Genomic DNA, 27,659 nt, shown 5'->3' with positions numbered 1-27,659 from the left:
CTATACTAGTAAGACTAACTCAAGCTAATGCAGGGAAATGCACATTTGGTTATTTCTAAATCAATGGCGTTAGTGGATTAAAGTAATCACAAAACTTTTATTAAAGGGTGCACAGCCTGAGCTGTCTTTCTAGAAAAGGGAGCTTTGGGAGAAACAGAGTAAAAGAGAAACCCACAGTGGGGAGAGGAAGGTAGAAGCAAATTATGAACATTTAAACTAGTGTTTTAAAACTTAATTGTATAAAAAGGTACAGTAACCCCATGGACTCATCACTCTCCTTCCAACCTTATCAATCCATAGCCAATCTTGCTTCATCTCTCTCCCCCCACACACACTTTCTACCTCACGCTGGATTATTTTGAAGCAAATCCCACTCATCATATCATCCCACCTGCAAATATTTCAGTATTTTGCTAGCATTTTGATTTAAGCAGGTTCGAATTATACAGGTCAGAGCGTGTTTCAAAAAATAGCTCAAAACCTAAGCTCTTGGCACAATAAAAAGATCCCCCAAGGTGCAGCCAATGGCACGTTTATTTCCAGTTTTATTTTGTTCAACAAAATCCAAGCACATCAGAAGGATCCCCTACCCATTTTTTTGGAGAAAGAGAGTGAAATAAAATGTATTTGTTCAAACCTGGCCAACGTGTTCAGTGGTTAGAGCGTTGGCCCAAGGACTGAAGGGTCTCAGGTTCGATTCCAGGTTCCCTGTAGGGGTGCGTGCAGGAGGGGCCAATGGATGTTTCTCTCTCTCCACCTCCCCCCTCCCCCCCCCCCCCACACACCCAACCCTCCCTTCCACGATTTCTAGAAATCAATGAGAAGAAGATCCTCAGGTGGGGATTTTTTTTTTCTCAAGTGTATGTTCAGAGATACATACATATTGCTCTAATACTTGGACCTTAATGGAATGTCAGAAGCATATGGACAAACACTTGTTCCTGTACATCTGCTGCAACTTAAGTATATATTTCTTTCTTCTATTTTCAACATAGATCAGAGGGGTATTTCAGGAAGACATGCCTTTCCTAAACCAGAGTCCAGCAAAAGTGGCCACTGGAATCTGAGGATGGAGGGGCAGTCTGGGGCCAGGAGGAAAAGTGCGGCTCTGGAGGGAGGGGTGAGAGCAGGGTGGGGTGGAGGGTGCATATGGCAAGGAGACTCTCAGGCCTCCGGCTGGATGTGAAACTAAGTGGGAGGCAAAGAATGAAAAGTGGAGCATGTTAATCTTGGAATGAGGATGACTCATGCAGAAAATGAGATGCTTTCCCACTGATACTTTGAATAATACCCCTTGACTGGAAAAGGAAATGAAATGAATGTTGCTGTTGATCATGGTAGAGATAGGACATGTCATACAGAGTGTGTAGTTGAAGACTAGACACCCTTCCTAGCTCATCCACTCTTCCTGGGTGACCTGAGGCAAGCCATCTAAGTTCTCAGATTTCTCATTGTCAACAAAAGGAAAGCAGGGCTATGCTTATCTGTGGGTCCCTGGAGACCCACAATATTCAACAATTCAGTTAATTGAAATATATTGTAGTCCTAGCTGGTTTGGCTCAGTGGATAGTGTTGGCCCAGGGACTGACAGATCTCGGGTTTGACTCCAGCCATCAATGTTTTTCTCTGTTTCTCTCCTTCCCTTCCACTCTCTATAAATCAATGAAAAAATATCCTTGAGTGAGGATTAACAAACAAACAAAAATAAAAAATGCATATATTGTAAAAGGACAGATAGATATGAATTGGGATGACCTTTGAATGGCAGCAACTAACAGTAGGATGCAGTAGTAGCAATTGAGACAACCCAGACCACGCACAAGCTGTCATATGGGGAAATAAAATGATGGTACTAGCCCACATGTGTCAAGTATTTATGTATCAGTTACTCTACCAAGCAGTTTAAATTTGTTGATTGTTTTGTTTTGTTTTGTTTTTTAGAGAGAGAAAGAGAAGCATCAATTGGCTGCCTCCTGTATGCCCCCTACTGGGGCTCGAATCAGCAACCAGGGCATGTGCCCTGACCAGGAATCAAACCAGCAACCTTTTGGTGCACGGGACAATGCCCAACCGAGTCACACTGGCCAGGGCCCAAACAGTTTATATATCTGATCTCACTTAATTCTCACTATGTCCCCATGAGGTAGGTTCTAATATTATCACATATCATGAGGAAACTGAGGCATGGGAAGGGTAAATAATCCATCCAGGAAACATGGCCAATAAATAGGAAAGCCAGAATGGAAAGCCTAGATCTATCTCTATTCCAAGCCCTTAACCATTGCGTAACATGCTCTCCTATTATGCCAGGGTGCATAGAATACTTAGGAACGTCTTATATTTTATCTTTCAATCAAAATCCAGAAATCTTCGTTAAATATCTGACATAGGAGCTGCTTGAAGGGGGTGCCACTGGTTAAATCTGGGACAAATTCGGCACCCAAGTTAAGTACAGTGATGAATCATTCACCAGAAGAATAAAATTAATGAGTCCTTTACTTATAAATGTCTATATATATATATATATATATATGGCTAAGCGACCGTCCGACTGACCATCTGACAGGCAGGTAGGTATGACACACACTGACCACTAAGGGGCAGATGCTCAACACAGGAGATGCCAAGTGACAACAACTTTGCAGAGTGCCGGGACCCCTTGGGAGATGTCAGAGAGCTAGTTTCAACTCTATCCCCGCAGGCCAGGCCGAGGGACCCCACCTGTCAGAGGGACCCTACTGACTCAGCAGACGCTCTTCTAACCACAGTGCTGCCCCAGGTGCAGCCGACCCAAAAGGGACCATGGGAGGTTGGCTCCAGGGTGTGTCCGGCCCTTCTCACCCAGTCCCACCCCGCCAGCCACCTCCTAATTAATTTCCTTTCAATGTGCATGAATCCGTGCACCAGGCCACTAGTAAATAAAAAAAAAATACTGAGGGTTGACTGGTAAATTCGAAGGCACTGCTAGAACTGGAAAATCAGCATTTGGCAGTCATCAGAGTAAAGATGGGACCAGGCAAGAGCCATCAATGAATGCTAATTCTAAGGGAGAAATGTTAATGAGCAAGATATTTGCACAGGCTTAAAGTATCTCCCCAGAGACTGCTGATTAGTTCAAGGGAGGGGGGAAAAATTACTCAGTGGAGAAATTAAGTAATACCTTGATGGGGAGAAAAATGGACATTACCAGCAAGAGGCAGATGGGTATTGTGTGCCTCCAGCTGTGATACCTTTCAAGGGACAAAATATTAATTTTGCAACATTCCAGCCAAGAATGCTGGATCATCGGATAAATGCAATAGGGGAGTGTTGTTGTTTTTTAAGGCAACATCATAAAATTGAAAGAAAGTTTTCGATTCAAAGACAACTAAATGCAAGTTTGACCCTAGACTTCGTGTTGTACAGGAGCAGGGAGTGTGGGCAATGCTACGAAAGACATGGTTAGATCACAGTACCAATGTAAATTTATAAAGTTGGTAACTGTACAGTGGCTATGTTGAGAGTATTCCTGCTTTCAAGGAAATGCACAAAGTGTTTAGGGGGTGAAGGATCCTGATGTGTGTATGTGACATACCCTCATGTGGTTCAAAAAAAGAGAAAAAGAGAGAGCGTGCAATGCTAAAGCAAATGGAATAAAGGTTAAGAATAGGTAAATCTAGGTCAAGGGTACATGGAGTTCTTTGAAACTTTTTCTAAGCTGGAAAATATGTCCACACAACCGGACCTTTATTTTTTTTTAAGTCAATCTAGTATCACATTAGCAAGTGGTGGTACTTAGAATTGTGAAGGGAAAAAACACATGACCTGCCATGAGAATAATTGGGAGAAGCTTAAGGCTGAGCTGGTTCCCTGCACTGTAGGGGTTCCCCCACCAACATGAGGAATTATGTGGGTCACACACAACACAGGGTCACAAGTGAACAAATGTCAGAATAATTCTGCTGTGAGCAACACCAGGAAAATCAACATCTCGGTGTGTAAGAAAAAGATTTTCAGGTCTAGGCCTATAGTCCACTCATCTCAATACAAGTCTACCCAGCAGAAGAATTAGCCTGTTCAAGCTCATCTTTCATTTCCTGCTCCTTGGGCCTGGAAGGTTCTGGGTCAGTGGGGAAAGGCAGTTAACCCAAAGAGCAAGCTGCTAGCATTGACAAAGACACAACACATGCAAAGGCCTGGGGAAATGCTAGAATGACTAACAAATTAGTGGACAACTTTTGACGATGAGATTATTATGATTGTCACAGACTTGCCTGACTTACTGTATGCTAGAACCTGGGGAAGGAGAAAGATACAAGAGACTATTCCTGTCCTCAAGAAGCTTTGTGGAGAAAGGGACACACAAAGGTACATCACAGGGCAGCAGGTGAGAAGTATGGAATGAATGTAGGCTGGAGTTTATGGAACACGACAGTCGGAAAAGCCATTGTGGGTATTTAGCACCAAGTAAGTGGTAAGGATAGACATTTTTTCCTTTCTCTCTTCCCTCCTTCCTTCTTTCCAATAAATACTTAATTACATTTCCTAATTGCAAGGAACTGTGCCAGACACTCAAAGAGAACAGTGAGATTAAAAATGCTGAAAAGAAAAAAAATGATGCTGAGAGGAAGAGGAAAAGGCACCTTAGCTAAAATGTAAGGGGCCCTGTATTAGTGTCTTGTGGCTGCCATAACAAATTACCACAGACTTAGTAGCTTAAAACAGAAATTTATTTTCTCCCACTTCTGGAGGCAGAAGTCTAAAAGGTAGGTGTTGGCAGGGCTGTGCTCCCTCCAGAGGGGAGGGGACATTCCTTTCCGCGCCGCTTTCAGCTTCTGGTGGCTGCTGGCATTTCTGGACAATCTCTGCCTCCATTTTTACATGGACTTTTCTTCTGTCTGTCTGGTCACCATTGTGTGTCTCTTATTACTACACTTGTCATTGGATTTAGGGCCCACCTGGATAATCCATGATCTTTTCATTTCCAGGTCCATAAGTATGTCTGCAAAGGGCCCTTCTTTCTTTGTTCAGTTGCCTGCTGCCTTTCATTAACATCTAAATAGATAACGCATCCTATAATTATAATATGGAAATGTCTATGAACAAATTAGATACAATTTTTGGCAAATGCTTAGGAAAGAATGGTCAAGTTCATCCAAGGTTTTAAGCAGCAGCGTCTAGGCAGCTGGGGCGAGGTCAGTGTTTGGGAACAGAAGTAAATTTCTGCAATCCATGCATTCCTTTGATTTCTTCTCTTAGTGACTGATTTACTGTCTGGTACTGCTGGGACAGTCCTCTTCTCCTGGAATTCTTCCGATTCGATCTGGATTTCATACATCACCGCAGAGCCTCCTGAAATGTCAGTGAGTTTGATAGCGGTAGCTCAAGGGAAGTGTTCTTTGAGAATTTGGGTTACTTTGAGCTCCCTTTCAGCCTGTGAGGCACAGTGGAGAAGAGGAAGCCAAGGGATCAGGAGGAGCAGAGGCCGGACCCAGGAGGGTATGCCCTGCGGACATGACCTACCACCCAAGGTCACCGTGTCACCCAGGACCCTTTTACTAAATAACAAAGCATTCATAGTTTCTGGGAATTAGGACATAGGCATATTTGGGGGTGGCAGGCACCATTCAACCCATTACAAGTAATGTGCCAGGCATTGTCCTAAGCATCTTATATGTATTAACTCATCTAATTTACAACAACCCAGTAAGATGTTAGTTTGGTCCATATAGGAAATGGAGGCACAGAAACTTAAGGTAACTTGGAGCCATTACGTGGGTTAATTGGCTTAGGTGGAGAGCTTAGGTTGAGGAAGAGTAAGAAATGCTTGGACAAGTTAAGGTCACATGTAGGATGCCTTAAATACCTATGAAAAATGTGCCTTATCTTGTGGGTAATCGGCAGCCACTGAGGATTTTGAACAAGAATGTCATGTGAGCATTGATGTATTAGAATATTGATCAGAAAGCACTGCGTTAAACAGAGTGGAGGAGGGCGGGAATAGGAGACCTATTAGAAGTGCTTACGTAATTGCTCTGAGAGATATGTAGGCCTAGGTCTGGCAACAGAAACAGAGGAAGGCTTAAGAGCTCATTCTCCTTTTCATCCTGACATATGGAGCCAGACTTTTATTTTCTATCAGACTCAGCTTCCATCTTCCTAAGTCCCACACCAGGAGGCAGTCGAGAGAAAAGATAATCTCCATTTGCCCTAGTTTAGCATACACTGTTTTTTGTTGTTGTTGTTTTGTTTTGTTTTTCCCCCCATTAAAGCATTGCTCTCAAATTTGAAAGCCCCTGAACAGCGCCTGGAAATGCATTCCCCATAGTTCTGATTGTGGTCACTTTTAAGACAATGGCACTGAACAATGTCCCTCTTGAGATTAAGAGATGGTCAACTCTGACCTATGATGGAATAGGCCTAGAAGCCATTAACGCATAAATCAAGTCAATAACAAGGACTCATGGGAGTGGCCTGTAGGTGTGGCTGCCGTGAAGCTAGATCTTCACTCTCTTCCTCTCAAATTAGCAGACAGGCAGAGGGAAACAGCTCCATTCTCACCTCCCACCGACTCTTCTTGGTGACCATGGCTGCTCCTGGTGTGACCTGAATATTAAACATCCCTTATTCATTTTTAGGCTTTCAGGCTTTTTGTGAAGATTTGATCAGTAATGCTTGATGGGAAAGGCATTTCCTGTCGGACAATGAAAGGTTTGAATGCAAGAGACCCTCAGTCATACTCTGAGTCCTCAGCCCAACCTATTATTCAGACTTCAGAAGCCATTAATGCTAGTCAGAGTAATCAACTGTATCTAAAAGCTGCAAAGTAATTATTTCTATCTGACACAGTGAAGGTGAAAACTGAAATGCTTATTTACTCCTTGATTAACTTTAAGGAATGCTTCCCTACAAGGTTAAGATATTTGGTTTCATTTTAAAAATTAAATTTAGGTCGACCCAAATTTAGGTTAACCCCAAGAAGTGATACTATTCATTACAAAATAAAATTCAAAGATGACAGAACAATATAGAATAAAAAGTAAAATGAAAATATTTTAGGATACTTTTTTGATGGGAATAGCTTAACCCCATAAGGGAATATCTTATCCTTCCAGGCTTTAACAAAATAAGCTTCTAATACCTTGGTCCTCAAAGTGTAGCCTGGGGGCCACCAACACTGGCATTTCTCAGGATCTTGTTCGAAACACAGAATCTCGGCTTCACTGCAGACTTTATTGAATCAGAATCTGCATTTCAACAAGCCAGCCCAGGGAGGGGTCAGTGTTTCCACTAATGTTAGTCCTTTGGAAGGCATCCCGGTTGTTAAAGAAGTGAATAAAAGGAGTATGCAGAAAAATTAGCTAATTCGTTCTATAGAGTTCTGTGTGAACAGAACCCAATTTTGGAACACACCACTAGAGAATCAGATGTTGGATTGACCTGTTAAAGAGGTGTCACTCACAAGTAGGCCACCTCCCCTTAGTCCTTATAGTAATTACATATTAATAAGAAAATCATAGAACCAGAAACTTTTACAACTGAGATGAACAATAGAATTCATAGTAGTTAGTGCATGTGAGGTCTTGAGCCTCAAACTGGGTTTGTTCCCCCCAAATTTGGGTATGAAGTTAAAAATACACATGTTGCTGGTGTGATTAGTTCCTCACAAGCTATGGGACCTTGAGTAAATTTCTTCATTTCTTGGGGTCTCAGTCCATGTGTAGAATTCACCTTGCAAACTTCATTGGATCCTCGTGTACCTCAACTAAGGCATGTGGGAGGACTTCAAAAACTGTATGAGAATCTAGAATGGTACCATGGCAGATTTAAAGGGTGGATCCCAGTTTCATTCAATTAATTGCATCTTGTGTGAGATAATATCACAGTAAAAGGGTGGGAGCCTGCTTGAAGTAAAGAAAAGGTGAGCTAATTAATTAGAAGGTGTCACATGTTTTCTACTCTGTCTAGAAGGGTCCTCATGAGAACCAGAGGATTTTCGTGTCCCAAAATAGATAGGGAGCCATGGGTGTTCATTAAGGATCTGTTGAATGAATGCATGAATCACTAACCTTGAGAAAGGTAATGAACATTCAGTTATTCAACACATATTGGCTGAGCCAGGCTAGAGATACAATGGTGAGCAAAAGTACACACTATCCCAGTGATGGCGAACCTTTTGAGCTCGGCATGTCAGCATTTTGAAAAACCCTAACTTAACTCTGGTGCCGTGTCACAGATAGAAATTTTTTGACATTTGCAGCCATAGTAAAACAAAGACTTATATTTTTGATATTTATTTTATATATTTAAATGCCATTTAACAAAGAAAAATCAACCCAAAAAATGCGTTTGTGTGTCACCTCTGACACGCGTGTCATAGGTTCGCCATCACTGAACTATCCCTTGCCCTCATGGAGCTTATAATCTACTCAAATACTCACATGGATAATTGTAAATTGCATCATTGCTCTGTGCCATAAAAGGTAGGAGCAAGGAGCGCAGGAAACTTTTAGTAGAGCAGATAAACTTGATTAGAGGGGTTAGAGGAGACTTCCTTGAGGAAGTGGCCCTTGAGCTGAGAGCTGAAGAATGAACAAGAACTAAGGTGGGAAGAAGGGAGGGAAGAGTGTCACAAGCAGAGGGAACATGCATGTACAGGCCTTTTGGCAGGAGGGAGCATGTGGGTGCATGGTGGTCAGAAAGGCCAGTCCTGGTAGGTGGAGTGATGGGATGAGGCTGTGGATCATGAGTAGCTGTGTGCACTTGAGTTTGGTTCTTCTCAGAGCGCTGGGAGGCACTGAAGGATCGCAGCTGTGATGGTGGTGGTAGTGGAGGATGTGTATTTTGCAATGATCAGATCTGGGTTTTGGAAAGATCACCCTGGCAGCAAAATGGAATATAACTCAGGGGCAGGAGGACAGAGTGTATGTGTGGAGACAGATTGGAGACTTACAGTGTAGGGGGGGGGGGGAGGGGGGATGGGAGGGGAGGGGGGAAAGAGAGAGAGAGAGAGAGAGAGAGAGAGAGAGAATTATGAATGCTCCCCTCCACAGAAAATCCAGCTCCTTGGGTCTAGTTCTCTCCTCTCCCTGCAGCCTTGCTTCTGGGAGGCCCTGCTCACCAAGAGGGAGGCAGGCTCTATGCAATGAGCTCTCCCCTATAGACAGAGAAAGTGAACCAAATAGACCTGGTCAGCAAATTCGTCCATTTTGAGTCCACGGGAATCAGTTCCTCCCAGGTGAAGTGATAAAAATGCAGTTTTTGAATCTGCAAGTTGAAAACCCAGCCCTGGATTTAGGTTGACCCCAAGTACAGGTAGCCTGACAGGGCCTCCTGAGAGTATCACCCAGGCAGCATCCTTCCCTTTACTCACACCTTCACTCCAGTTAGGACACCATCTCTTATACCGCCTCACTGCAAAGATGTGAAAAGTGAGGCCCACAGAGATTTAATAATCTGTTCAAAGTCACAGTAACTTTTAAGGACCAGTTCCCTGTCTACAATTCATTAGGTGATATTTTCAAAATGCTCTCCTGGTCAGCATCATTTTTATATACATATAATGGACTGAGTCATAGATAGATGCTTTAAAATTAAATTTCATTTTTTACAACTTCTATACTTTGCTCATTAATTTCAATCTCCAGCCCCTACACCTTACAACTGACTAGCTGAGCCTTCAACAATTTCTGGTATTGCAAAGAAATTCACACTGCTAATGAGCCTTTCTGTTTCGGTGTCAGTGCCTTAACTTCTAGATGACTTGGAGAACTTAGATACAGTTTTCAGTGAGAAAAATGAGTTTTCCTTTGCAATTCACTCTCACGGGCCATTCTTTAGCTTAACCAACAAAAAACAAAAAGCCCAGTGATTGTCCAGGGCCTCTCGGTATACATTCTTCTGCCTGCACTGTTCCTGTTTCCCCTTTGCTTCCTCAGAGCGTTTCCTGCTCTGACCCTTTTTTATGATTCTCCTTATACCGCTGGGCCTTTTGTGATGTTTCTGGCTTTTATTACTGCATTTTTACTTAACTTGTTCTTTGTCCTACTGCCTGCTCCCTGAGGAAGCAGCAAAAAATTCAAACCTTGGCCCTCATGCCGTTGCTAGAGATTTTAGTTTATATTTGTAATAATTATTCAAGTACGTTCCAAAACAAAAACAGACCTGATTTCCCCATCATTGTTGCTTTAAGATTGAACAGTAGAAGTGATATACTGTCAATTACAGTCAAATGCAATCTGGTTTTCACATGGTTTTCTTCCTGTCTTTCCATGGTACAGTTTCATACACTTGTAATTTTTGATAACTAAGATTCAGAGGTGTGTCCGTGTTCAGCTTTTTACAAGGATCCTTAGCCCTGGCCATTGTTGCTCAGTGGTTAGAGAGTCACCTGCTCACTGAAGTGTCTTGGGTTTGATTCCCAGTCAAGGGCATGCACCTGGGCTGCAGGCTCAGTCCCAGCCTGGTCAGGGGGCAGGTACAGGAGGTAACCAATCTATGTGTCTCTCTCACATTAATCTCTCTCTCTTCCTCCCCCTCCCCCTCCCTCCTCCCCTCCCTCCCTCCCTCCCTCCCTTCCACTCTTTCTAAAAATCAATGGGAACAATATCCTCAGGTAAGCATTAACCACAAAATAATTCTCGTAAACCAACATTTTGGTGATCATCTTCAGGCTAGCCGCTAGCTCCTTGAGCCTGGAAGCTCCAGGTTGCAAAAGCTGGGCATAGAGCTGGGAGAGGTCCTGCTGAGAGGACTCTGAGATTGCAGTTTGTGTTAAACATTTGACTTTCTCTCAAATTGGCAGTCTCTCTCCAAAAGAAGCATTATTCTCTCATCTTTAAAGAATGCTGAGTTTAGTCGGTTTTGAGCAAATTATCAGGAGAATTCTCAAGAATTGGGAAGAAAAAGCCAAGCTATTTTACTCAAACTGGGGCCACAACCTCCAGGGTGCTGGTGAATAACCCTGCTTTCCCTTCATTTTAACCCACTCCTGGCTGTGTCAACACTGTGCTAGGACAACCAGCTGAAAAAGGACAAATTTGAATCAAGCTAACAAAGTATTCTTTCTACCCAATGCTGGGGGTGGAGGGTTGGGGGTGGAATTTATGCGACTGAAATGTTTTGTTACTATGCAAATGATATTACTCTTTATGAAGTATATGGTTATAACTTTTGTAACCTGGAAAATGTACATCCTACCCTTCCTCCTCCCCCTCCCCCTGGTTATGAGAGAATAAAGCACATTGTTTGGGAAATAGCTTCCAAGAGAGAGAGAGAAAAAAAAAAAGCCTGTATAAAGTAGTTTCTTAAAGCTCTGGCCTGGTGGCTCAGTTAGTTGGAGTGTCCTCCCATACCTAGTGGGGAGGGGGGGTATAGGAGGCAACAGATTGATGTTTTTCTCTCAACCAATGTTTTTCTTCTCTCTCTCTCTCTCTCTCTCCTCTCTCCCCCCCCTCCCTCCCTCCCTTTGTTCCTCTCTCTCTCTCAAATCAATAAAAACAAATCCTTGGGTGAAGAGTCAAAAAGAACAATAATTTTAAAAAGTAGGTTCTCATCAGTGACTGTTGAGTTGAATTGAACCTAAGAGCCTGTTTTTTGTGTGTGTTTGTTTTTATTTTGGAGAGAGGAAGGGAGAGAGAGAAATAACAATGTCTAGGAGGGCTGGTTGAAAGGTTTGAAGCTATGTTTGCATGTACTAGTATGTTCAGATAAACATCAATTGTTCACACCAAAGAAGAGGACATTATGGAAGTCCCCAAACCCATCTCTCCACTCCTTAGCCTTTCTACCATCCAGGCTTCACTTCAAATTCAGCACACTAAAGACGGGCCCAGTAAGGGCTAGTTCTCCTTAAAATCAGCCTACCTTCCCCAACTTCCTCACCTATTTAAGGCAGTCAGGTTAAAAACATTGGAACTTTGTTAAATTCTCCTCCTCCGCATTCACCCTCCCATTACCCAATTAATCATCAAATCCTGTCTACCCTTCCTTTACAATGTCTTGGAAACTCTCCATTCTTTTCTCTTCTGGCAGGACTGAGCTAGATGGGAATCCACATACAGGTAAAAAAAAATTACGGTAATATAAAAAAGTGCAAAATAACATAGTTGCAAACAAGCTTTTATACTGAAACTGGGGAACAGCACTGCATTTGTCTTGTGAAATTCAGAACAGTTGGGGTTCCTTCCTCAGGTTCAGGGGTGTAGGAGGCCTTTGCTAGTCCAGCTCAGGATACTTTGATTCCAGCCACTCCTCCCTCGACTGAGGATCAGGAAGCCTTCATTTCCAGAAGAACCAATCCCCACTCAGAGCATGGCACATATATATCTAATCTAAACTAGTGTTGGCATAATTTATTAGGAGTATTTTATTTTGAGTTTATTCTTGTGTATGGTATAAGTTGGTGGTCTAGTTTCTTTTTTTTTTCTTTCTTTTTTTAATGTACCTGTCCAATTTTCCCAACAGTATTTATTGAAGAGACTGTCTTGACTCCATTGTATGCTCTTGCCTCCTTTGTCAAGTATTAATTGAGCATAATTGCTTGGGTCAATTTCTGGCATCTCTGTTTTGCTTCATTGATCTATATGCCTGTTCTTGTGCCAGTACCCGGCTGTTTTGATTATAATGGCTTTGCAGTATAACTTGAAATCTAGTACTGTGACCCCTCCACCTTTGTTGTTCTTTCTCAAGATTACTGCTGCTATTCGGGGTCTCTTTTAGTTCCATATACATTTTTGGAGTGTTTGTTCTAGGTATGTGAAATATGCCGTTGGTATTTTAATAGAGATTGCATTGAATCCACAGATTACTTTGGGTAGTACAGACATTTTAATGATGTTGAGTCTACCAATCCATGAACAGTGTATAATCTTCCACTTGTTTATATCTTCCTCTGTCTCTTTTTTTAATGTCCTATAGTTTTCTGAGTACAAGTCTTTTACCTCCTTGGTTAAGTTTATTTCTAAGTATCTTAATTTTTTTATTGCAATGGTAAATGGGATTTTTTTTTTTTTAGTTTCTCTTTGTGAGAGTTCTTTATTGGTGTATAAAAATACCATTGCTTACTGGGTGTTAATTTTCTATCCTGCTATGTTGCCAAATTCACTTATTAAATCTAGTCTCAGACATGTCTCACAGCAATATCTTTGCTGATACACATTCTAGTGCAAGGGAAACTAAGGGGAAAATAAACAAATGGGACTACATCAAGATAAAAAGCTTCTGCACAGCAAAAGAAACCATCAACAAAATGAAAAGGGAGCCCACTGTATGGGAGAACATATTGCCAATAAGACATCTGATAAAGGATTAATACCCAAAATACATAAGGAACTCATACAACTTAACAAAAGGAATACAAACAATCCAATTGAAAAATGGGTAAAAGACCAAAATAGACACTTCTCCAAAGATGGCCAAGAGACATGAAAAAATGCTCAAAGTCACTAATCATCAGAGAAAGGCAAATTAAAAAGACAATGAGGTATCACTTCACACCTGTCAGAATGGCTATCATCAACAAATCAACAAATGACAAGTGCTGGTGAGGATGTGGAGAAAAGGGAACCCTAGTACACTGCTGGTGGGAATGCAGACTGGTGCAGCCATTATAGAAAATAGTATGGAGTTCCCTCAAAAAATTAAATATGGAACTGCCATTTGACCAAGTGATCCCACTTCTAGGAATATATCCTAAGAAACCCGAAACACCAATCAGAAGGAATATATGCACCCCTATGTTCATAGCAGCACTATTGTTCAATTTACAATAGTGAAGATCTGAAAACAGCCCAAGTGCACATCAGTAGATGAATGGATAAAAAGCTGTGGAACATTTATATCATGGAATACTACGCAGCTATAACAAAGAAGGACCTCTTGCCTTTTGAGACAGCATGGAAGGACTTGGAGAGTATTATGCTAAGTGAAATAAGCCAGTCAGAGAAAGATGTCTCACATGATCTCACTCATACATGGAATCTAATGAACAAAATAAACTGATGAACAAAATAATCCAGAGACATAGAAGCATGGAATAGATTGAGGAATCCCAGAGGGGTTTGGGGTGGGGGGCATAAGGGAGCGAGATTAACTGGGGGAAGTTATATGCATATACTAGTATGCATTGCCCATGGACACTGGCAATAGTGTGGTGAAGGCCTGGGGGCAGGTGTGGGGTGGAGGGGGTCAATGGGAATGAAGGGGGGCATCTGTAATATTTTCAACAATTAAAAAATACCTTTTCTTTTTTTAAAAGAGTATTTAATGGAAAATTAAAAAATTCTTTTTATATTTTACCTTCACCTGGACAGAAGCTCATTCTTCTGTCTTGTTACTGCTCCTCCCCTTCCCCATAGCAACCAACATAGGGTTCTGCAGTTTGTAGTCTACAAATAAAATGTTTGTTAAATCATAGAGCCTTAGAATTTTAGTCAGAAGGAATCTTGGGGATTCCTCGGGTCCAATTCTCTACCGATGAAGAAGCCAGTTTAGAGAGATGAGTTGTTGACTTGCCCAAATTCACATAGTTGGCTGGTGGGAAAGCACCAGAACCCAGGTTTCTCCCGCTTTGAAGTCCCTACCTTAAATGGTCCTTGGATAATCATGACAGAAATATCTAATTTTACATAAGGTCTCCCAGGGATGGTGGTGAGGGGGGGGGATTTGCTTTGGACTGAAACGTTTACAGAGATTCGGTCCCTCGCAGGACCGCCCTGAAGTCCTAACTCCTCAGCTGGGTGTTGGGGAGGGTCACAGTTACGTGTTTACGAGTCTGTCGCCTAATCCAGGTTCTTCTGACAGGAAGGCGCACACCAGGGCCCCCACCCAGGGGGCTCCCAACCGGCCCCTCCCAGGCTGCCGTCTGTCACCCCGCGGCCGCGGGGCCCGCCCCACGTGGACTCGGCTCCCAGGATCAAAGTCTGTTTGCTACCGGGACCCCGCAGGTGTGCGGTGGGCGGTGGGCTGCGAGGACCCGCAGGCGAGAGCAAGGGGTCTCGCCCAAAACCCGGAGCCCAGCCCGCCCCTCCTCCTCCTCCTCTGCACGCGGCCCTCGCCCCCTACCCTCCCCCACGGCGCTCGCCGCTGCACCCGGCCGCGGCCCCCCAGCCCACGCCCGGCTCCCGGAGGGAAAGGCCCCGCCCCATCTGTCGGGGCCGCGGCACCGCCCCCTCCTGCCCCGCCGAGGAGCCATCCAATAGTGAGCGCGGATGGGCGGAACGCGGCGGCTGTCGTGAGGTAGTCCTAGCCAATGAGTACTCGTGCCGGGCCTGGTGGGCGGGGCGTCGGATCCTTGTCATACTCCGGTCCGTGTGAAAACGGGGGTTCCGAGTGCAAAGCAAAGTTTTTTTGTAAACCGTCTGCAAAGCCTGGGGGGAGAAGCAGGCGCCCGACACCGGGCCGAGTGCAGCTGCTGTGGCCGCCGCCTTTTTAGCCTCCCCGGCGTCGGCTTCTCGACCCGAGCCACAGCGGAGGCGACCAGCGGAGGAAAGACCGGCGCGGAAAGCCTTCAGATGCTGGGAGCCTTCGCAGAGCGGACCTGCCTATCGCCCGCCCCCGCCTCTCACCAGCTCTTGCTTCGGGTCCGGCTCACAGTCCCCGGGCACCGGGAACCCCTGCTCCTCCACGCCGCCGCTCCACCGCAGGTGTGGGGCTGCTGGGGCTGAGCCGGGCCTCTTCCCCGGCTCCAAGAACCGACGCCTGCGGAGCTGCAAGCTGCCGGCCCGCCGGGGACGCCCACAGGCGCGGGGGCTCGGCGGCTTAACCCGCGGCTCACCCCCTTCGGACCCCGGAGGCTCCTGAGCGGTGTCCCTAGCGGCCCGGCTCGGACCGAGAGAGTCCCGCGCCGTCCTCCTCCCGTCACCAGGTCCTAGACCGACCCTCGGCGCCTCCCAGCCACCGCCTCCCAAGAGTCCGGGCCGCGCTCGGCGGGCCCCCGAGCCGCAGCCATGGGGTGCTGGAGCCGGAACCGGGGCCGGCTTCTGTGCATGCTGCTGCTGACCTTCATGTTCATGGTGCTGGAGATGGTGGTGAGCCAGGTGACCTCGTCGCTGGCGATGCTCTCCGACTCCTTCCACATGCTGTCGGACGTGCTGGCGCTCGTGGTGGCGCTGGTGGCCGAGCGCTTCGCCCAGCGGACCCACGCCACCCAGAAGAACACGTTTGGCTGGATCCGGGCCGAGGTGATGGGGGCTCTGGTGAACGCCATCTTCCTGACCGGCCTCTGCTTCGCCATCCTGCTGGAGGCCATCGAGCGCTTCATCGAGCCGCACGAGATGCAGCAGCCGCTGATGGTCCTCGCGGTCGGCGTGGCAGGGCTGGTGGTCAACGTGCTGGGGCTGTGCCTCTTCCACCATCACAGCGGCTTCGGCAACAACTCCGGCCACGGCCACTCGCACGGGGGTCACGGCCACACCAAGGGGGTCCGCGGCAAGAGCAGCCGCCCCGGGGACAGCGACCACAGGAGCCCGGGCGGCCAGAGACCCGACCAGGAGGAGACCAACACCTTGGTGGCCGGTAGCAGCAACTCCAACGGGCTCAAACTGGGCGGGACAGGTGAGGAGAGAGTCGCCGCCTCAGGTGGTTGGGTTTGGCGAGCCGAGACCCTAGCCTGGCCCGGGGCGGGATGGCCCGCACGCCCCGCACGCCCCCTGGTGCCGGAGTCGGTGTGCGCTGCGCCGAGCCGCCACCTTCCCGCTCCCTCCGCGTCCCGCCCCCGCCAGGGAAGGCGTGCAAAGGGGACCCTTTCTGCGCGGGTGTTAGCAGCCTGAGCGGGGTGGGGGTGGGGGGGGAGGGGAAGGGGGGGTCACCTCTGGGGGTGTAGGTGGGCGACAGCCCTCTGCAGTTGCGCTACCACCCTTGCCTGACCTAACAGGCTATCTTTTCAAGAGACTGTCTAAGTTGGGTCTTTAAAGGATCAAAGATGCTTCCTAATTCAATTTATTGACCCTGTTGGGAAATGGAGGGAATCAGCAGTTCGTTCTTAGCCCGTTGGCTGTTTGAAAATCCAGGTGGTTTCTTGTGCCCTTTGAACAAGTTTCTGAATATTGTATTCAGGGCTCTTTTGCCATTGACTTTCCAGAACTCAGGTTTCTTTTATGAACAGCAAGGTATGTTTCAGTTAATTGTCTAAAATCTAAACCCGAATTCTGAGAATCCTAAACTTAGGACCAGTTTAGGCATGTTTAACATTTCAGTTAGGACTTTTCAGTTACACTAAAAGTGATGGTAATTTTTCATCTTTTATTTTTAATGGATGCTGTTCATTCTAAACATAAGTACTCTTGAAAAGAATTTGGAAAGTAGATGTTGAAAGGAGTCAACCAATGAATGCCCTACTACCCAAGCTCAAGAATCACAGCTTGTATTTCCTTCCAATTTTTTCTCATTTGTATTTATTTACCTGGTTGCATGATACTACATAGACAGTTTTCCTTGTCTTGAAGATGTAGGATATTAGGTTAATGAAATTCAGATTGTATATTGAAAACGTTTAGTAGATAATTGAATTTCCTTTCATTACTATTCTGCAGGGTTTTATTCCAAAGAAAATTAAGCTGCTCTGTGTGTTTTAACAGATCAGTACGTTTAAGAGTTACAGCGGGAAATAGGGAGAGGTTGGTAAAAAGGTTCAGACTTCCAGCTGTAAGATAATAAGGTCCGAGGAGCTGTGTAACACATGGTGGCTATGGTTGATAACGCTGTTGTATAATTGAAATTTGCTATGAGAGTAGAACTTAAATGTTCTTACCAAAACAAACAAAAAAACAAAGATAAATATGTGAGGTGATGGATGTGTTAATTAAATAAATGGGGGGGATTCTTTCATAATGTATAGAAATAAGTCATCATGGTGTACACTAGCGGTTCTCAACCTGTGGGTCACGGCCCCTTTGGGGGTTGAACCTAAGACCATCGGAAAACACATATATAATTACATATTGATTTTTGTGATTAATCACTAATGCTTTAATTATATTCAATTTGTAACAATGAAAATACATCCTGCATATCAGATATTTACATTACGATTCATAACAGTAGCAAAATTACAGATATGAAGTAGCAACAAAAATAATTTTATGATTGGGGGTCACCACAACATGAGGAACTGTATTAAAGAGTAGCGGCATTGGGAAGGTTGAGAACTACTGGTGTACACTTTCAAAATAGTCTAAAAAAGAAGAGGGTACATAGTGGTCAATTAGCTGCAATTTTTACTGAGGTTACTCTGATTCTTGATAACTTTATATTGTTGATTTGTCAATTTCTAAATCCTCTGTACCAAGAAACTATCATTTATATTCATAATAAACGTTTAAAAGTGAACCTTAACACCTTAAAGACAAAAGGTTCTGTGTCACATTAAGCCTTTGTATTAGACTTATCCATAGTTGCATTTGATGTGGGGTGTTAGCATTCAGTTTTGCTTTCTTTTTGATATATGCCAAAAAGATTAGCAGAATGTTCACAGGACCCCATCTCCACAGAAGATGAACTTTTTAAAAAAAGAGTGGGGGAAGGTAGGGTGGTTAGGAGAATGGGGAAACTATCCTCTTAATGACTTTATTTAGCTCTGGCCATTATGTCCTGGTGTGGTCCAATATGTCAGTTTATATTAAATTGCCCCAAGCACATTTTAAAATTATATTTTATGAAAAAATGTCAACTCCTTGAATGGAATTAGACAAGGATGTTTATATAAACACTTCTAAGTATTGGATTCAAAGTTTGTATTTCTTTGCAGATCCCGAAAAGTCCAGAACTAATGCAACAGATGTACAAATGAATGGGAATGTTATCAGAGAATCTGATAATACGGATTTGGAAGATGAAGCTGATGATGCTCAAAAGGCTGGACAACTTAACATGCGTGGAGTTTTTCTGCATGTCTTTGGAGATGCTTTGGGTTCAGTGATTGTAGTAGTGAATGCCTTGGTCTTTTACTTTTATTGGGATAGTTGTCCTGAAGGGAGGTTCTGTGAAAACCCGTGTATCGCTGACCCCTGCAAAGCGCTTGTAGAAATAATCAATAGTACTCAAGGAACAGTTTTTGAGGCTGGTCCTTGCTGGGTGCTATATTTAGATCCAACTCTTTGTATTGTAATGGTTTGTATACTTCTTTACACAACTTATCCATTACTTAAGGAATCTGCTCTTATTCTTCTACAAACTGTTCCTAAACAAATTGATATCAGAAATTTGATAAAAGAACTTCGAAATGTTGAAGGAGTTGAGGAAGTTCATGAATTACATGTTTGGCAACTTGCTGGAAGCAGAATCATTGCCACTGCTCACATAAAATGTGAAGATCCAACATCATACATGCAGGTGGCTAAAACCATTAAAGACGTTTTTCATAATCACGGAATTCACGCAACTACCATTCAGCCTGAATTTGCTAGTGTAGGCTCTAAATCAAGTGTAGTCCCATGTGAACTTGCCTGCAGAACTCAGTGTGCTTTGAAGCAATGTTGTGGGACTCGGCCACAAGCCTATTCTGAAAAGGATACAGAAAAGGCCCCAACAGTTAGCATTTCCTGTCTAGAACTTAGCGAAAATCTAGAGAAGCCCAGGACTCAAGCTGAAAACATGCCTGCTGTTGTGATAGACATGAAAAAGATGCCAAACAAACAACCTGAATCATCTTTGTGAGTCTTGAAAAAGATGTGATATTTGACTTTTGCTTTAAACTGCAAGAGGGAAAAGACTCCACTGAAATTCTAAGTTTGCCAAGTAGTGTAATTGAAGTCTTTGGTCACACAGTTTATTCTATTTTTGTAAGAACATAATGGGACTGTTTAGCAGACTTCTGTATTACAATTTGTGATTCTCAGTGCAGAGTACAGGTATGCTGTTAACAATTTTGAAAAGCCAGTTTTAACACTATGTTACATTTTGTTTAAAGTAAGTATAAACCTTATATAACATAATGACATTTGATTTCCAGTTTTGCCATGGTTAAAATTAATTAGGGGGATAAATAAATTAAAATTGTTACTGGAATTTCTCTGCTTTTCTTTTCCCCCAGTGTTATATTTTGTTTATTAAAATTATCATTGCTAGAACTTAAAATATCACCAACAACTTTGTTTCCTTTGATACTTTAAGTAATATTTACTTGCTCTTTAAGATCATTATATAGCATAGTGGCAGTATATTTTAAGAGTGACTGATGGATATTATTAGGAAAAGTTTTTTTTTCTTCACATGGGGTATTTATCATACTAAAGGTTAGTTATTATCCTGTGTTCTATATTGCTGAGTATTGCTCTAATAAACCGTGAGATATAATTAACAAACTGAATTATAGTTTACACATAATAGGGCATATGGGGAGTAAAAGCAGGGAAGAAAGTTTACCAAATTAAATATTTAGATTATTGTAAATTAATATTGAGACTACATTCTAAATCCTGAGAATTTGAACATGTTTTTTCTTACCAAAGTTAGTCTAAAACATGGACGTGTTCACCAGCATTACTTGCTTTGAAAGATTGGCATCAGAAGCACATATATTCAGTAAATGTTTTTAAAAACATTAAACTCAATCTAAAAATTACATGTTAAATGCAAGCTTACTAATAGAATCTTTAAAAAAAAAAAAAAAAAAAGACTTTCCAGAGTTAAAGTCATGTCATAGTGACCAATCATGAATGGATTCAAATGCAGCTTTTCAAACACCACCAGCAATGCTTGTGTTTTGCCAAGAGCCACTGACTTGGGAGAACAAAGAAATCTGAAGGTTAATGCAGTTTAGATATTAAATTCTTAAAAAGCAATATGAGTTAAGGCAAAATTAATCATTAAGATTCTGTAAGTTATCCTGTCTTGATTATGCTCAGATCTTCCAATAGTGGCTTATTTTGCAAGAGCCCGCAATATCTACACAGGAAATTGTTCTTCGTTATTTTATTGTTGCTATACACAAATGTTATTTAAGGGTATTTAAGTGGTATTTTTCTTGATAGAGAGGGATTATGCTTTGTGAAGAAACTAGATTTTTGTCCTCAAAAGGGTGAATATTAATATCAGTTATCATGTATAATTCTATTTTTCTAGCAACAAGGTATTCTGACTACTTCAGTGACTTTTATAGATGACTACTTTTAAGATGGCTACCTTTCAGGATTTGAAATAATTCATTGTTTAATGTTTCTTAAGATGAACACGCTGGCCTTTGACAGTTAACTTTTTAAGGGATGATCTTCTGTGGTAGATGGTGTGGTTTTTTTCTAGCGTAAGCCTATTGCTGGCAATGGGCCTATTTAAGAACAGCCGATTTTTCCAATGAGAATGAGGTAATTTTAGGAACACAGTTTGTAAGTTCACATTTACTCTAATGGGCCAAAACCATAACCTGCCAATTTTGCAGTGCATCTTGACATTTTAATACTCTTATCTGATACTGTGGAATTCGATTCCTAAATTGGTAGTTATTTTGAATTTTACAGTTTCTTTGTAGACATGAAATTGGGGAATTCCCTCATTGTATGGATGAATAAAAGAGAAAGCTTCCAATTGTATTGTATCATGTACATTCCTGACGTAACACTTTAAACCACAAAACATTAAGATCTCAAAACAGTTTGTTACAGAAACATTTCAGTAACGATACAATAGGATAACCGGTAAAATATATTCCATGCAATGGGGTTTTCTTTACAAATGCTTTATTGGGTCTGTTTTTTAAAGGTATAATGTGTAAGACATCAACCGAATGAAGATTTTTTAAAATGATGTATAAGCTTGGGACAAGGGCTTTTCTCTCCTTCCCCCCCAAGTACTTTGAAGGTAACAGCCTCTAGGTTTCAGTTATTTCGCTTTTCATAATTTCTAAGTAGCTTGTATGTAGCAAAGTGGTACCATAGGAACATTCTCTTTTTTCAAAGGACTTAGTCATAATACCAAAATCAGTGGCACTGACTCACCTTTTGAGTTTTGGCAGAGAATTATTTATTTCTTTACAATGCACTTTCTAACCCATTTTTAGCTATATTAGCATCTTTTTAAAAATGCTTTTATATTTAAATATTGTGGGATTTAGGTGTCTTTTCTAAAATAGCTTATTCCTTCTTGAAAGAAAATGAAGGGAATACCCTGAATTATTTGGAGACGTAAGCCCAATATTTAAATATGCTGTTTTATAACACTGCATCAGTTTTAGGAGGTGCACCTCTCCTGCTGGCTCTTTTATATTTGAGCAAGATCAGTGTATTTAGAATGTGTTTAGCAACTTGTCTGTCGTTTCGGTTTAGTGAGAAGGAGGTGCTGTATGTACCTGAATTGAAACCAATCCAGAAATTTTTCCCAAGCCAAATGCAGCCTTAGTGATAAGAAATTTAATTCTCCATTGTCACCCCTTGTAGTTTAGATGAATGTTTAGTTAGTGGTTTGTTTGTTTTTGAAGGGCATATGCATTGTAAAAGTAAGGACTGGAACCTACAAGAAAAAAGGTCAAAAAACTTTGCTGTATGTATTTTAACACTTTAGAAAACAATGTTTGATTAAGGTATTTTACGTAAGTAGGAAAAATTTCCATCTAGACCACCTTTGGAAAATCACAATAGGTAGGAGACTATGTTAACATTTTCTATCTTGTTAACAGCCTCAGTTAATCTTGAACTTTTGAAAGTTGAGGGAAACAGCCTATGAAAGCTAATGTGAAGTACTTAGTAGGCTAACTGGTATTGAGTTGAAGATCTTTACTGTTTCTAAGCAGATAATCATTTTAATGATATGTCATTTACCTGCTGTCTTAAGATGTTCACATACATAAATGTGGAGAATAATTCTACATTATAGATATATTTATTTTAATAGTGTTTCAGTTAAGTCATAAAACAGTGTTAAAACGTTTGGGAAGGTAAAGGGTTTTTTTTGTTTTGTTTTTTAAATTGTAACTGTCAAATACAGTGTTTGACCATCTGAAATAGAAATTGTAATAGCACTATTTTGATGTAGCTCTACCAATACTATGTGACGATGCTCTTTTGTTTTACTAGCAGGCGCTGGGATATTTGGCAGTCATTTTTACTGGCACAAGAGCTTTTTGTATGTCATTCAGCTTAAACTCTTAAACCAAAAATGTTATGGTCCAGTGTCTTTGGCAAAAGGATGCTGAAGGGAATGTAACATAAAATTAATATGTGGTTGTATGTAAAAAGACACAAATTGCCATCTTAAGGTTCTGCCTTGAAACAGCACAATGAAATGTATCTGTGTATTCTGTGATTCTTTAGGAAACGTCCATGTTGTCTTGTTTTGGGTCTGCCATACCCTGTCCTTCGGGCCAGATGTGGCAGTTAAATGCTACTATCATCTCATTAAATGCAGAAGCACATAAGATGTCTTTAGTGCTGCAACACCTGACCTGACTTTCTGTGTGTTCTATGATTGTACATTGTTTTCCAAAGTTGTTCCTCCTACCTCATCATGAGGCTTTATGGATCGTTATGTATTATAAATGTTCTTTATGAGACAGACTACTGTGTTTCTTCTCATTTATTAAACGTTAAGTAGAAAAATAAATTAATTTTTAAATATATACTTGGTTATTTTGTGCATGTGGCCTCCCCTCCTGTGCTAGGCTGGTTATGTAGAAGAGACTGGACTTTAGGTATCGAAAGGGAAATTGCAGCTTAACGGGAGTGTTACTAGTGTGCAGAATGACTAGGTTACAGGACAGTGATGTGTGGGAGAAAACAAATGTGGGCAAAAATGTCAATGAAAATTGAAAGGGTAACAGTGCAAAGGCTCACCAACATGAAATAATGGCTGTGAAATTGTTTAAACATAATGCAGCTATAGGTTAATCTACTTTTTGTACGTGCTATTGCTTGTTTGTAAGCATAGTTACTAACAAGGATTATTAACTTTCACTTACATAATCATCTGGAACTGTTAACCCAATAATACATTAGTTTGGTTATATGAGTTCAGGACTATCATAATTGTAGTCTCATTAAAAAAGTTTTTTTTAAAAGCTTATACGTCTAGCGAGGAGATAAACATTTAAAAAATCGATTGACAATGGCAGTAGATAATAGAATTGAAAAATGCAGTAGATATTCCAAAGAAGGCAAAAATCTTTGGAGAGGATTTCTGTAGATTAAAAATGAACAGAGGAGTAGGGGTTGAAAGGTAAGGGCATGGAATAATAGCGTAGATGGTTGAGGACTGAGTGGTAGGAAAGTAAAAGATAAGGTTAGCATCTGGTTTGAATTTGGTTTTATGGGAATGGAGGAAGCCTTCGATTTTTGAGCGGAAAAGTGAGGAAGTGGGAAAGGCACTGTACAGGATAGATTTGGAATGGGAAGTAGACAAAGGGACAATTCAATTACTATAGGTATTCACAGCTAAGCCCAAATACGCATGCCCACTCTACACATACACATTTCTGTTGTTTCCACACATATGCGGTGTTCATACTTTAACATACCTGAAATCAGAATGCATAGATGCAAGTCAGCAGTATAACTACTGTTGGTCAACTTTTTTTCTTATCATGAGGCTTTAAGGATTGTTATGTGTTATAATAACTGTTTTTAGTAGTAAGGGTTCAGAAAAAAATCCTCAGGCAGTATGGTCTTTCAAGAAGTATTTGCCAACATTCCCTGAAACAATTACATATACTACGCATTACACGTGTGGATAAGAGCCGTTGCTTTTGAATTAGATGAAAATACTCAAGGTCAGTGACAACACGCTAAAGAAATTTCGTAGGCATTTCTGAGCTTTCAGAACTGACCATCTTGTCCCTGCTCCCTCTCCCCACCCCCTCAACCCACACTATATGTAGCCTATATAGCTTTATTCCCCCTTTTAAATTTGGTAACGATTACACTTGCATTTGCTTATTTACAAACCTGTTTCCCTCTTAGAGTATAAACTAAGGTCAGGGCAGCCACCTACATTTCGTCAGGATCTAGCACAGATGAGCACACTGTAGTCATTCAAAGGTGTTTGAACATTGAGGCATGCCAAGGGTGCAAGAAGATACAGTAATATTAATAGCTAAAATATACTGAGCACTTACTACATACCAGGCACATACATTTTTTAATCTAATCTGTACAAACAGGCCTATTAAATCCCCATTTCTCAGGCAAGCATAGATTAAGCACCTTACCCAAAGTCATCTAGCTGGTAAGTGATGGAGTCAGAACTGGATGGAGTTAGGTCAGCAAGAGAACTGGGACGTAGCAAGTAGCTTGTTTTCCTGTCACTTGGAACTGTCAACAACCTACTTCATAAGTAATTTTAAAATGAGTTATTTTTAAAATTTTCATTCAATGAGCCGCAATAGAAAGGCAAAAGAAATGAGAAATAAATGTTAAAAGAATTTGATATTTACTTTTTTAAAAACAGAGTACTTGCCAGATGAAAAATCAGAGCTTTGTTACAGCAGACTGTCTGACTGGCGTTTTTAGAACTTAGGGCCTCTCTTGGTTTTAATCCAGCCTTGTGGACAAGTGCCAGTCTTTACAAACTAATAATGTTTTCTCTTCATGTAAGCTAAAATATAGTATTGGTTGAGGTATCAGCTGTGGCTTAAATATCCTTTTGCGCTGGCAATAGTGGGTCTTTGAGGGAATGAGGAGCAGAGGTGATTGAAGTAAATGTGGATGCGGAGACAGGGCCATCTGCTTTTCAACAGGGGTGCTATTAGCATTTGGGTGAGACAATGTATGATAGTACGGAAGTGTCCTGGGCATTGAATCTAGCAACCCTGGTCTTCCACACTGCCTGGATGACTCGTGTAAGACACCGAGACTTTCTGCTTTAGTTGCTTAATCTGAAAAAGTAGGATAATAGCATTTCTCTTACAAGAAGGTTGTAAAGGTTAAATCAATCGATCTAAGTCAAACACTTTGAACAGTGTCTGCTCCTTTGTACGCGCTCAATAAATATTAGCCATGTATTTTATTCTCTTCCTATTTTGTACCTTTCCTATTCGTTCCTTCTTTCTCTTTTCTCCTCCTTCTTATTTCTTTCTCCTTTTTTTCTTTCCCCCTCTCTTCCTAAGCCAATTAGTGACCTTTACTACTTAGTAAGACATTGGTTAATTCCATTCTTGAGTCTTGAGCACATAGTGTTCTTTTTAATGGGACCACAATTCTCTCTCACAAAACTGTAGGCTTCCCCCCCCCTCCCCCCTTTAAGTAACTTCTGTAACAAACACTATCTGCAGGAGACAGGAATATCTTACGGGCAAACAGATGTTTACCTAGTGATCTAGGACTTACACTTCTAGAGGAAAGAGCTTGGGGGAGGAGGAGAAGGGGTAGAGCCCCGAAACAAGAAAGACAATTCCAACATTTTGTGTAGGCTCTGGGGGGGATGGGTATGAGGTGTTTTCTACCCACAACGGGGTTTGGGTGTGTGCTGTCTGCCCTCTTGCTGCTGGGGAGCCTGGTGGCGATTTCTGCTCAGCGTAGAGCTTGAGGCCTTTCCCACTGAGGTGCAGGGATTTTATGAGAAGTCCTTTAAAGGGGCCGGGGTATGGCACAATGGAAAGAATCCTGGACATGTGAGATTTTCTACTGCACTGACCCAGCAGGCCTGGCCCCACCACCTGCAATCCAAGGAGGCAAATCCAATGGAGACAGTAATAGCCACTTACTTTGTTCTTCCCACTCTTCTTCCTCATCTTCTTCATCTCCCCCCTTTCCCTTTCCTTCTTTTTCTCCTCCTTCCTCCTCCTCTTCCTCTTCCTTCTTTGACTTCTCCTTTTCCCTCCTCCTCTTCCTCTTCTTTTCCTTCGCCTTTTTCCTCTTCTCCTTCTCCTTCCTCTCCTTTCTCTTAAAAAAACAACAACAATGGATAATATAATTTTTACCTATTTTTTAAAAAAAACTGAACTACTTGAGAACCTCCGAGTGCGCGGGCAGTGAGCATGCTCATGTAGGCCTGGTGAGCAGTGTTCTGAGTCAGCTGCTCAAGCTCACTCAGCTCAAGTTTTTCCTGGCCACCACCAACTGCTGTAGCTTTGGCTGCCCTTCTTTTAAATTGTGCATTCCCTCTATTAGAACTTAGAGACAAGGCACACGAGGAACACCTCGTTGAAATGGAAGTCAATGAGCAGCCAAAGAAAAATGAGTTGCAGAATTGCCTCCTCAAGTCACTGTCCCGTTCATGGGATGACTATTACTTTATAGGACATTGACGTGTCTACATGCCTCCAAAACACAACGTCAAAGATGTGCTGATTCCACCCCACATGGTTTCTCATTTATTGGAAGTCAAGATGGCTCTTGCCCACAGTGTGGGATTTGTGGAGAAGGCCTTGCAAAGAGCAACCTGAGACCTTCTCTCTTACCTCATTGCTTAAAGCAAAACACTGCATTTTGTATGTGTTTTTATAAAACCAGCTAATTTTGTTAAGTGTATAAATTAGGTCTTGAATGCACTTTTATTTATTTTTGATGCTGGAACACATGGTAATATATCAACTTATATTTTAAAACTAGCCCAGCTGTGGTGGCTTGGTGGATTGAGCATCGTCCCATGGACTAAGAGGTCCTGGGTTCGATTTCCAGTTGGGGCACATGCCTGGGTTGTGGACTCGATCCCCAGTAGAGGTGTGTAGGAGGCAGCCAATCAGTGAGTCTCTCTCATCATTGATGTTTCTTTCTCTCTCCCCCTCTCCCTTCCCCTCTGAAATCAATAAAAATATTTTT

General features: G+C 42.1%; 1 protein-coding gene across 1 annotated transcript; it reads left to right on the top strand.

The window, feature by feature from the left end:
- The first annotated feature begins 15,289 nt into the window (after positions 1–15,289).
- On the top strand, positions 15,290–23,523 carry SLC30A1 (solute carrier family 30 member 1). Its single transcript, XM_059674538.1, has 2 exons — positions 15,290–16,533; positions 18,725–23,523. The coding sequence occupies exons 1-2, from the start codon at positions 15,927–15,929 to the stop codon at positions 19,630–19,632; spliced, it is 1,515 nt and encodes a 504-aa protein (XP_059530521.1). The 5' UTR covers positions 15,290–15,926; the 3' UTR covers positions 19,633–23,523.
- The last annotated feature ends 4,136 nt before the right edge of the window (positions 23,524–27,659 follow it).

The sequence above is a fragment of the Myotis daubentonii genome, chromosome 18, assembly GCF_963259705.1.
Source record: "Myotis daubentonii chromosome 18, mMyoDau2.1, whole genome shotgun sequence".
Lineage (NCBI taxonomy): Eukaryota > Metazoa > Chordata > Mammalia > Chiroptera > Vespertilionidae > Myotis > Myotis daubentonii.
The sequence above is the reverse complement of the archived record's forward strand: the minus strand, read 5'-3'. Positions and strand labels throughout refer to the sequence as shown.